This window comes from Punctularia strigosozonata (genome assembly GCF_000264995.1).
Source record: "Punctularia strigosozonata HHB-11173 SS5 unplaced genomic scaffold PUNSTscaffold_16, whole genome shotgun sequence".
In the NCBI taxonomy this organism is placed as follows: domain Eukaryota; kingdom Fungi; phylum Basidiomycota; class Agaricomycetes; order Corticiales; family Punctulariaceae; genus Punctularia; species Punctularia strigosozonata.
In genome coordinates this window covers 88,437-99,559 of record NW_006767448.1, presented here as the reverse complement: position 1 = coordinate 99,559, position 11,123 = coordinate 88,437, and the positions used below count along the sequence as shown (strand labels likewise).

At 55.5% G+C, this 11,123-nt stretch overlaps 3 protein-coding genes across 3 annotated transcripts; 1 reads left to right on the top strand and 2 right to left on the bottom strand.

Moving 5' to 3' along the window:
- Positions 1-151: 151 nt before the first annotated feature.
- PUNSTDRAFT_116288 (uncharacterized protein) lies at positions 152-1,940 on the bottom strand (the record flags this gene model as incomplete). Its single annotated transcript, XM_007387936.1, has 10 exons — positions 152-239; positions 300-543; positions 603-757; positions 819-1,156; positions 1,212-1,343; positions 1,394-1,513; positions 1,562-1,576; positions 1,624-1,694; positions 1,750-1,820; positions 1,870-1,940. The coding sequence occupies 10 exons, from the start codon at positions 1,938-1,940 to the stop codon at positions 152-154; spliced, it is 1,305 nt and encodes a 434-aa protein (XP_007387998.1).
- A 3,858-nt stretch (positions 1,941-5,798) lies between these two features.
- On the top strand, positions 5,799-6,648 carry PUNSTDRAFT_55344 (uncharacterized protein). The gene is made up of 3 exons (XM_007387935.1): positions 5,799-6,157; positions 6,206-6,288; positions 6,342-6,648. The coding sequence occupies exons 1-3, from the start codon at positions 5,968-5,970 to the stop codon at positions 6,426-6,428; spliced, it is 360 nt and encodes a 119-aa protein (XP_007387997.1). The 5' UTR covers positions 5,799-5,967; the 3' UTR covers positions 6,429-6,648.
- A 12-nt stretch (positions 6,649-6,660) lies between these two features.
- Positions 6,661-11,007, bottom strand: PUNSTDRAFT_92533 (uncharacterized protein). Its single transcript, XM_007387934.1, has 23 exons — positions 10,799-11,007; positions 10,678-10,732; positions 10,491-10,614; positions 9,985-10,432; positions 9,894-9,918; positions 9,781-9,834; positions 9,521-9,719; positions 9,208-9,469; positions 9,118-9,142; positions 9,008-9,061; positions 8,759-8,945; positions 8,451-8,697; positions 8,307-8,385; positions 8,148-8,244; positions 7,928-8,093; positions 7,793-7,872; positions 7,705-7,736; positions 7,561-7,647; positions 7,300-7,508; positions 7,198-7,240; positions 7,043-7,144; positions 6,871-6,980; positions 6,661-6,802 (listed from the first exon to the last, which is right to left on the bottom strand). The coding sequence occupies exons 1-23, from the start codon at positions 10,888-10,890 to the stop codon at positions 6,703-6,705; spliced, it is 2,877 nt and encodes a 958-aa protein (XP_007387996.1). The 5' UTR covers positions 10,891-11,007; the 3' UTR covers positions 6,661-6,702.
- Between the last annotated feature and the right edge of the window lie 116 nt (positions 11,008-11,123).

The window sequence follows — 11,123 nt, the reverse complement described above, 5'->3', positions numbered from 1 at the left end:
ACTCTGTCGACCGTGTTCTCATATGGACACCTCAGAAAGATAAACATCGGCGTCTGCACCGGAACGCTCGAAAATTCTGGGCTATTGCCAACTACAAAAAGACCATACTACGGTAGTGTTACTTTGCCGCCAAGCGTCGTGGGGGCTTCGATCACGAGTCCGTTGTTACCTCCGGCACGCAATCCCGGATGAGCTGCGCGAGATCATTGGACAGACTCGCATACTCGAACTGAGTTCGACTGCGAGAGAAATACTTGTCAAGATTGCTTCCATCATAATACACATCCGTAGTAGCTCACCGCGTCATCTTAAACGACAATTCACCCAGCTCTAGAACAACTTTCCAAACCCAGCCGTCGTAGTAACAAGACTTGACGGTCGAGGTGTGCTGCCCTTCTTCATCCCAGGCCCAGTATCCCCAAGCCACGTGCACTGGCCCGACTTCAACAGGAGGGTACTCAAAGAAATATATGGTGGAGGGTATTGTGGCCCCTCCAGACGGCAATACGAGCTTCGTCTGGCGGAACATGAGCAATCCAGTCACTAAAACAACGAAAATGAGCGGAAGCAATCGAACGTTGAACTATACAATGCCGACTGACCTGCGCCAAGGTCAGTGGCAAGAATCCCATGGTGATGGGCTGTCTGGGCTGCATGCTGAAGCAACCATAGCCACGCTGCTGGCGTATCTGCAGTCGGCCATGCGAACTCGCGAACCGATATGCCGCATACACTGCCGTCAAAACAGACGGTGTGCCTGTAATATATCAAGCTCAGTGTATACCACCCATCATTGAAGCGAAGACTGAAAGCCGTACCTGATAGTTCCATCCGCGAGCTCCACATATGTACCCTTCCCCACCTTTTGCGCCGGCCCATTCATAGTGATCCACGAAGCAGAGCGATGGGTAGGAATGAAATATCGAGATCCCAGTTGAGCTCGGTCACAGACATATGGCCGATCATCATAACGGATGTTCATAACCGGCCCGGCGCCTATGAATCGGCAGTCGAGCACTTGTTTGGTGTATAGGTGATCGGAGACCTCTCCAACGTCTCGCGCTGAAAGCAACGCTTCCAGCAGCTGCAGCGGAGTAGAGCCGAGTGCGTTGTGAAGGGCTTCGTTAGAGGATTGATGTGACCAAGTAGGTTGCGCCTGGTTTGAGCAATGAGCATTCGGCGACAAGGTTATCAAGCATGAACGGAACCACCTGAATGAGAGCGGATCGATCATAGTTGTTGTTCCAATACCACTGGCATTTGCGCCGCTCTGGCTTGACTTCGGAGAACTCGAGATCAAAGATGACCCGGTCGCTTTGATCGACGTACGCAGTGTAGCGGATCTGCGAAGCGTGTTATCGAGGGGCATTAGCTGTATGGAATTCTGACGCACGTCAAACATGGTCCTCTCCAAGCACACAGTAATATCCCCCCGGCCATCCAGACCGAGTGTTCCATTCCAGACTCGTCGATACAGCTGTCTCATATAATCCAGCAGGGAGTCTGCTGTGCTCTATAAAAAGATGAGAAGACCGAACATTCCTCATCGCCAGAAGCGAACCTGCATCTGCTGCGTCTGCAGGGAGGTGAGCTCTTCATCGGCGCTCAGGCGAATCAACGTACCCATATCACCGCGTTTCTCAGCTGCTGTTCAGAGGCAATGCCTGTCATGCAAGCTTCGACATCCACGCGACCTAATCACATCCATAAATACAGCTGAACCGGAGAGTTTCGGTGCTCAGAGGTCACCTGCATGGGCAACGTAGAACGGGTCAGATGAGTCCCGCGAATATCCAATCAACTGCTCAACGTGAGCAAATCTGCGATTCGACGATGAGCAACGGGCTCGAGCACAATGATAATACTCACCGAAGACGTACGCCTCGCAGGAAGTCGATCTTGGCGCGGAATGCTGCATCGCGACGAGCATATCTCTTCATGACATACGTTTCGTTGGTCTGGCCGACAGTTACCAGGTATGCAGCCGCATCATTGCCGTTGAGTACCCGTAGTTCCTCGGCGATCACGAGATCGCTACTACGAAACAATCGGTACTAGTAGAGACATCAGTTACACCATCGAAGCCGAGAACGGAAACTCATGCTCACGTCGCCGTCGTACGAACTTTCGGGCTGCTCCTTCACCGCGATCTTGTCCACCGTAGTCTGGATGCCTTCGACCGCTATTTTAAGATGCGCTATACTGGTCCCTGAATCAATCTGGGAATTGATCTTGGGGCCTTCGTCAACCAAAACAGAGAACAGCTCGCGTGCTTCACATACTCCGAAGATATCTATCGCGTCTTGGAACTCTGACGATATCCTGCGCAACTCGGTGCTGATCCTCGATTGGCTAGCGAGCCGTTTGAAGAAGGTGATTTCTGCCAGCTTCGCGGCGAGCGCTCGTGTATCGTCCAAGGCCCTAGTGGTGGGGTGAGCGCCATGGAGGGCGGAATACGATGGCATTACCGCAGAAGGATGTGTATGTCTGGAGTCAACTTCGCGACCTCTTGCACCTCCATGCACATAACTTTGTGGACAATTGCACAAGCTACCGCTGCGGCACGACGTGCCAGGGCTTGGCAGTCTTCTTTGTTGGACTTTGCTTTCTGAGATGAGGGTCAGCAAGTTGTCCGAATCCCGTCGTAGATACGACGCACCTCCGCGATCTTCGCTATCTGCAGTGCAGTGCCGAGAACACCCTCAAGATAACTACCTGCAATGGGTACGGCTTTCGTCGCTGCCGTGCTAATCTCGAGTATCTGTATGGTTCGGTTCATTGCAAGGGCGGGACTCTTGGACGGGGGTATCGTGGTACGACTTGATGGAGGGAAGGGAAAGCTTGACAGTGCCGCCAGTCTGCATTCGAGCCATCTTTTAGGTCCTAGTGTAACAAGGCGAGATGTATCGAGGGCATCTCGTGTTGTACTCTCAACAGCTTTGGCTCGTCCTATAGGCGTGAAGGCTGTGTGGTACATCTAGCAGCGCAGAACCAGCTCAGTGATCGATGATACTCCAACAAAACCGCGATAGTAGCACTGATTCTCGTCCAAGGGTTGCTTCATGTTCAGAATATGGAAGGTATGGAATAATGAATGAGAGCACTCGCTTTAGCGACGAGCGTCAGTAGTCAAGGCGGTCGTCAGTGGGGCGAAACTCCTTCGGCCCGGTCGTTGTTTGTGTTTGCTTGCTTGGCTACCTTTTCCTCGCGGACAAGCCTGTTCATCCGCTTTGTACTTTTCTGCGTCCAGCGAGCTATGCGGGCAGCATAGCTTTGATTCATTACTACTTTGCATGAGCTGTTCACCCATGATATGTTTGGCTCGCTTCACAAAGCTCTTACAACGCCCCAACCCTCTTCGACGGCCAAAATACCAGAGATCCATGCCGACGACGATACATCGCTTTTGCATTGGTGTCGTCGCTGCCCCGGGCTACTCGCTGACCGCACTCGAACCATGGCAGGATTCGCCCCACGGCTGTTCGCAGTAGACATGACTGCCGCCAGCGATGTTGCGAGTAACGCGTTCGTCGAATGCATTACAACTCCACGTGCAGCAGGACTCATGCTTTAGTGTCATTCGACTAACGTTCCAGGATCAATTGAGAGTGCACTTCGACCGCGCGCACCTCCTTTTGCGAGGGTGAGGTCGGGTGAGATCGGGCGACCCGTTCACCTTCGTGCGGTGGTTCGGTGAAATGTCCGCTTTCGCGCACACGTCTCAAGCAATCCGTGTGATGCCGTCCCTGCACGGAAACGACAAGCAGGAAGCACGAAATCTAGACAGCGCAACACCATGTACGGCAGCCAGCCATCGTGAGAGCGCATCTAACGTAGGACAGAGACGTTAGATTAGCCCAGTTCGTTATTCCTTCGTCTGGACATTATTTCTGCTGTGCTGCTTCTTGCTCCCGTTTCTCCTGCTCCTCCCGTTCTGCCTGTGTGAAATGTGTGAAACGTCAGTGACACTGCGATCTGAGTATAGATCCTAAGCGGGGAGGATGTCACCTCCTGTCTTTCCCGTTCTGCCTCCATTTCTCTGCAGCATCAAGCTCATCAATGTCACAGGAAATCTGCGATAGGATGAGAATGACTCACGCCCTCCTCCGCGCATAACTAGTGGACAGTTTGCCCTTGCCAGTACTATGGTCGCTTGTCATGGAATCTTGTCTCTGCTGTAGCTTCCCTTCTGTGTGATAGAAAGCCAATATCGGTTAGACTGCAGGCCTGGGGAGAGACAGTCCTCACGGGTCATGGCAAGTAAGAGAGCTGGGCGTGATGGGGAGGTTATCATGAATTACCGACTTGTAATCGATTGTAGTTGTGGGTCCACTTCCCATGTGCAGTGCCCCCTCTAACGATGTCTCGACATCTACAATTCTGTCTTGCTGCCCAGCACAATAGATAACGGATGCTATCCCCTGACGAGTGACATTCGATGATCACCTCACTTATGAGCGGAACTAGGTCCACAGTCCGGTCGTGCTGTGGGGCCAGCAAGGAGGAGCGAGAGTAATGGTCCAATAGTACGTTCTCAAAAGGTGATACGGTGTGCCGAAGAAAACCCTTACTCATTCTTTCCTTGCATTAGAGAGGTTGAAAATCGCATTCTAAAGAGCTTTCGGTACAGAACTAGCCGCTTATCCGCGAACGAATATTTTGTACCTGACCATGTACACGCGAAACAGGACCGCACAATTCTCGCCATATCGGCATAAGGCATTACGGCTGGTCCCAGCCAGGACCCCCGTTAATACGGTTTAATGTTAGAATATTCCGACGACATTTTCGGCCCTGAAAAGGGCCGTACGTCGGAATAATTGCCGACAAAAGCACGTCTGAGGGCGCCGCAGGCCGGAATAATTTTGGCGACATCCGTTCGGAGCGACAAACCAAGGTCGGAATATTTGTCGACAAAAGGATCGAACCATCGAGGGCCCGGAGAGGAACAGCCCAGATATAGCCATTAATTCCCACGATGCCGGAATAGAGGGCGGACGAAATGGGCGCCGCAGGCCCGATGTCGGAATATTTGCCGACAAAAACGTGCCGATGGAAGCAGAAAATTGCCGACAATACGACTCATTTTGGGTCAGCGAATATTCCAACCTTTAACTGTATTAACGGGGGTCCTTCCCAGCCCCGTGGCGCTCTAACTGCGCGGGACCCTTGACAGCTCTGGCGCCTGCTGCATGCGATGTTCGTGCTTCTGCCATGCGCCTCTTGGGGATCACCTGAGAAGCCGTACTCGTGAAGTAAACACTGACGTTACTACTGCCATGGCTGCCGCAGATAAAATTGCGTTTCCGTTCCGACTATGCGATTGATCAGACAGGTCTCAGCAGAACACCCTGAAACTCACAACAACATGTCGCCGGAAAGTCCAGGTGGAGGTGGAGGCGCCCCTAGCCCACGACATATCTACGAGCATTAACTGACAGAGAGGGGTCCGAGAGGACATGACCTATAAAGGTTTCTCGGAACCATATCGTGGAGGCGCCGTTATAGACATCCACGCCAGATAAGTATACGCCGGGGACAATGCAGAATCCTATCTCGTCGCTACAGTGCGCCTTTCGGGGATACCCTTACTCATATCACTCATAGGCTCAAGACAAAGAGTGCATAAGGAGCTCCGGAGGCGCGCCGTGCAGAACAGCGGATTCGTCGATCCCTAGTTGATAATCTGTACAACAGCCACTCTCGTGATACATCATGCAAAGAGAGGTAGGAGAATTGACAGCCTGCGGAGAATGATACGGTCGCGACGAGGGTCGAGCGCATAAACATGGTAGGAAGGAGACATCGCTTTACTGGTCTTGCAGACGACCGCGACCCCTCTTGGCCGATGTCCTTGGCAGGCTTCGACTCCACCACCACCACCATGTCTTGACATCATTTACTCGCGCCGATCGCCCTATATACCTCATGATTGACACGATATCCCCCCTACCGCCCCGCCAACCCATGGACTTCCTCAAGCAATTCGCCTCCGAATCGACGAGCTCGTCCCAGCCCGGGACCATGTCCGGCGCCAACTCCGTCGCCCGCCCGCACGACACCGACACCACCACCTCATCGCACTCTTCGTCCGGGGGACTGATGGGCAAGCTGAACAGCGCGCTCGGCGGCGGCGCGCAGGGAGAGAAGAAAGAAGGTACATGCACGTTGAGAGAGTGTGACACACGCTGACCGGCAGTCAAAGACGCACTCGACAAGGGCGTCGACTGGGTGCAGGAACACATCCTTGGCCAAGGCAACCAGTCCAACGAGTCCGCGCTTGAACAGGTCCGTTTCTACGTGCCCTTCTTTGACCCGTGCGCTGACCTTGTCGCGTGCAGGCAAAGGATGAGCAGATCTCGGATGCGATTCGACGTGGGTTCAAGACCGCCACGGGGCACGACATTCCTGTGAAGGATAAGTCTTGAGCGGACGAATCGTTCGCAGGTGGCGTTACCACTTGATCGTGGATTGTCCTCGGTCGCATGCATACATTGTGTAGGACGGTGATGCCTTGGACTTGTAAAGGGCGATACCGACGGCAGGTAGAGCGAACATTTGTATTGTACGTTGGCATGGGCATATGCTCTCAGAGCACAGCAACGATATAAATCATCTTGCGCTGGACAGAGCGAGACAGCGCGATCCTCAGGAAGTGCCCTTCATCCTCCTCAAGCATAGCATATGCGACCATCATCGTCCTCACGCATCGTCGCCGCCCGTCACCACCTTCCGATGCTCCGGCACCTCCGCGTCCTTCGGTTCCGTCTTATCGACTGCCTCGCCCACGTACGACGGGAACCTACCCGACCATGTCCGTCATCAGGTTCTCTCCATCTCATCACAGATGCAGGAGAGAAAAGTACGCACCGCGGTACGCTGTCCCGGGTGAGCTCCTGGAACCGGTACACGACGATCGTCCCGACCTTCGGCGGGTTTTGACGTAGCTTATCCGACATCCCAGTGCCGACCGCGAATTTCTGCAAACCGGCCAGACAATAAGTCAAAAAGCCAGTAGAATGATTGCGAAGGGGAGCATCACCTTGCCAGACGCCATGACGCATTGCAACGCTCCCGTCATCCCCTTGTACTTGCCCTTCCCGGGGACGTATCCCACCACGCGGGCCTCGGCGTCGTAGAAGCTCTATCGTCGCAAGTCAGCCACAGACACCGTCGACCTGACTTGTGTTGCCTCACCTTGATCTTGAGCAGCGTGCTCGATCTCCTCCCTTCATATAACCTTTTGCCACGTCGTATCAGTACCGGTCTTGAAAAGAAGAAAAGAAGGAAGTCACTCACGACCCGGGCTTCCGCAACATCAGCCCTTCGCCGCCCAATCTCTCCACCTCCTCCAGCTTGCTCATCACATGCTCCCTGCTCTCCGCCCGCTCATGCTTCACAACCTCGATCTGCGCCTGCCGTTTCTCCCCGTTTTCGCCGAACGTGCGCTCCAGGAACGCGAGGCGGTCCTCGAAGGGTTCTTCGCCCATGGAGGGCACGTCGAAGATCTGAACGCGCCTTCATTAGACGAGATCCAAGCACAGATGAGCAGCATGTGACCTGGAACGAGATACCCTGCCAATGTGGCGAGTTGACTGTCTTGACGATGGACACCGTGTTCTGGAATTCGCCGCGTCCACCGAAGAGCTGTGAATTGTGCATGGTGGCTCAGTGATTGGAACGAAGACATGAGCTGGGTCGCACCTCGCCATCCAGTGTGATATCCTTGGGGAGCTCTGTGTGTCCACATGAGCCGAGAGCTCGCGCGCCATAACGAACCGTAGTTACTCACTGTCCAAGAACCAATCCGGTGGCGTGAACGCGTTCCCGAGTCGGCTGTACATCTTGTTCGCCACCCCGTCATAGTACGTCCTGTGATGCATAGGTCAATACACGATTACCAAACCCTGGCCGATACCGCACGCACCGAACGCCGTCAAGCTTTTCGGACATCCACCAGCCCGTCGGGTCCGGTCCCTTTTCGAGGTCCCACTTATTCGCGAGGAGCAGCTCAGGGACCCTCCGAGTACCGGCGTTGTCGTCCGCATCCGCGTCTTCGTCTTCGTCTTCGTCTTCTCCGCCGTCCCCTTTCGCTGTTCCGATACATCAGATCATGCGAATCGAGCGAGGGAGCGAGGGAGGCTGACTTTTCTTCGACCGCGGTTTCGCTTTGCCCTTGCCCTTCGACGCCGGTTTGAACCCGTGCGGGTTTTTCAACGTCAGCCTCGCATCCTCATACTCGTCCTTGAAGAACACGCCATCGACTTAGCACTCGATCCTTCTACAAAGACGAGAACGACGCTCACCCCGAGTACCGCCCGCAGATGTTTGCACGAGCGCGCGTTGACCGGCATGCCGCCTTGGTTCCTCCACGCTGGGCAGGTGCTGAACGACGACAAACACGGCCGTCAGTGACTACAAGACAGGAAGGAGTGGAGGAGAATACGCACCAGTAATAGTGATCCCAAGTCCGCTTGATCTTGTATACTGATGAACTCGTCATGCTCTTCTCTTCACGCTCGTCACCATCTTTCATGTACACCTTCGGTCGAACCCCGTTGATGCACGCTAGTTCATCCGCCAATCCCGGTGAGTCGTTAGGCTTCTCGTCTTCCTCGACCTCCTCGACCTCATCGACCTCATCCTCCTCCTTGATTTCGTCTTCAGCGTCTTCGGCCTCCTCCTCTTGAATCGCTTCTATTTTACATGCACCGCAATGAGCACGACAGTCTAAGCAAGTGCAGGCGCCCGAAGGTACCTCGGTTCGACTCCCGTGTTGCCCTGGACGAAGACGCTACGCTCTGTGGCTTCGTCTTGGACAAAGAAGCGGGCTTGCCGCTCTTCGAGGCAGGCTTGGACGTCACCTTGGAAGCGTCAGGCGCGCCAGTCACACCCGGAGCGCCTTGTGCTTGCTTGCGCGCGATTCGGGCGTCCTCGTACGCATCCTACACGAAACGTGCCTGGTCAGCCGGAAGTGTCGTATGCGCACAGGAGGGATGGAACTTACGCCTAACGTAGCGCGGAGGTGTTTGCACGTCCTGGCCTCCGTCACGACGCCCTTCTGAAGAGCGGGATAATATCGACACGACGCTGACCACCTTGCTGGAAATGGCTCACCTGATTCCGCCAAGCGGGGCATGAGCTTCAGAAGCGAACGTGCATCTGAGTATCGCTGGGATGGAGGATACGTGTTCATCATCGACATACCAGTAATAATGGTCCCATGTCCGCTTGATCTTGTACACCGTCCCGCTCGCTGCTTTGCCCTTCCCTTTCGATTGAGACTGTACCTCCTTTTCCTCGCCGTCCTTGAGGTACACAGCCGGACGCACGCCGCCGACAACTGCCAGCTCATCCGCGTCATCGGCCGCAGCCCGCTCGCCTTCTGCGTCCCCGCCATGGTCGCTCGCACCCTCCTCTTCCTTGACTTCGCCTTCGGCGTCTTCGGCTTCCTCTTCCTCGATCGTCTCTGTGACCCGTACAGTGAGCGCTGTTGCCTACACAACACGCACGCGCATACCTCGCTGAGACCCCCTTGTCGCCCTCGTCGACGACGCGGGCTTGGACGCCGCGCTCTCCGGTTTCGCCTTGGACGTGGATGCGAGCTTGCCGCGCTTCAACGCGGGTTTCGAACCCGCTTTTGACGCGTCAGGCGCGCCCGTCACGCCAGGAGCACCTTGCGCCTGTTTGCGCGCGATCCGAGCATCTTCATACGCGTCCTACACATACGTTCCTGATCAGATTGTGGTATTGTATGCGCACAAGGAGGCGATAGCTTACGCCGAGCGTGGCGCGCAGGTGTTTGCACGTCCTCGCTTCCGTCACGACACCCTTCTGGGAAGCGAGGGTCAATGGAAACCTCAAGTATGTGCCCCAAGTTAAGACTGGCTCACCTGATTCCGCCAAGCGGGGCACGAGCTATCAAGATATCGAGTATGAATGAGCATCGCGACGACGCACGATACGCGCGCAGCAATAACATACCAGTAATAGTGGTCCCAGGTCCGCTTGATCTTGTACACCGTTCCGCCCGCCGCTTTCCCTTTGCCCTTCGACTGCGACTGCACCTCCTTCTCCTCGCCATCTTTGAGGTACACCGCCGGCCGTACGCCGTCGATACAAGCCATCTCGTCCTCGCTCAATTCGTCCGCAGCCACGGCTTTCTCGTCGCCCTCCGCCTGGGGTCCGTCGACCTCCATCGGGTCTTCCTCGTCACCGTCCGCGTCAGGCTCTTCGACTTTGAGCGTTCGTTTGGCCCTCGATGCAGGTTTCGGCTTGGATGGGGGCTTGGCCTTCGAGGGCGGATTGGAACCGGAGGCGGTCTTTACCCTCTTGCTGCTCCGCAGCGCGGGCTTCTCGTCCTCCTCTCCGCCATCCGCCTCCACCTCCTCGTCAGCCGCCTTCTTCCGCTTCGCGCCCCCCTTCGCCTTCGCTGCGCACCGCCCGCCATCCATTAGCCATAGAGCACAACGTGATCTGTGTATGCTCACCAGCACCGGTCGCGGCCCCTCCTTTCGCCGCGATCCGCGCGTCCTCGTACGCGTCGCCCAGGATCGCGCGCAGATGTTTACACGTCCGCGCGTCCACCGTGACGCCCTTCTGGTTTCTCCACGCCTGCTCGTTCATACGGTCAGCCTGCCGTCATCATGGTGTAGCATACGCCCGTAAAGAACGCACCGGACACGTGCAGTGGTAATGGTCCGCCGTGCGTTTGACTTTATACACGCTCTTACTGCACGTCACCGGTCGTTTAGTATATTCAGCGGTGTGAAAGAGAGGTAGGAAGGATGCGCCGTACCTGGACTGCGACTTGGCCTCGACCTCCTCGCCGTCGGCCAGTACGCGCAGGGGCTTCACGCCAGCGATCTCCGCCAGCTCGTCCTGGGCCATCTTTGTGATCGCGTAGTGGTCCTTTGCGGTTTCCCGTCCTTACGCGGCGTCGGGGTAAGGGTCAGAGTAGTAAAATACAGTGCACGAGTTTTCGGGCTTCAGGGGTAGCGATACGGGCGCTTATTGCAGTACGGGCCGTGATGGTGGTGGGCTCCGACCCACGCGGAGCATGTCGACCGGGCGATAGACAATGACATGCGTTGTAGCCGTGCATGATTCGCGTGCGCAGGAGG

Excerpts from the sequence above, each read along its gene's own strand:
- PUNSTDRAFT_55344 (XM_007387935.1), top strand. The coding sequence starts at position 5,968 with ATGGACTTCCTCAAGCAATTCGCCTCCGAATCGACGAGCTCGTCCCAG. Across the intron at positions 6,158-6,205 it reads GCAGGGAGAGAAGAAAGAAG|ACGCACTCGACAAGGGCGTC; the intron begins GTACATGCACGT and ends CGGCAGTCAAAG. Across the intron at positions 6,289-6,341 it reads ACGAGTCCGCGCTTGAACAG|GCAAAGGATGAGCAGATCTC; the intron begins GTCCGTTTCTAC and ends TGTCGCGTGCAG.
- PUNSTDRAFT_92533 (XM_007387934.1), bottom strand. The coding sequence starts at position 10,890 with ATGGCCCAGGACGAGCTGGCGGAGATCGCTGGCGTGAAGCCCCTGCGC. Across the intron at positions 9,919-9,984 it reads ACCTGGGACCACTATTACTG|CTCGTGCCCCGCTTGGCGGA; the intron begins GTATGTTATTGC and ends ATATCTTGATAG. Across the intron at positions 9,720-9,780 it reads ACCTGCGCGCCACGCTCGGC|GACGCGTATGAAGATGCTCG; the intron begins GTAAGCTATCGC and ends ACGTATGTGTAG.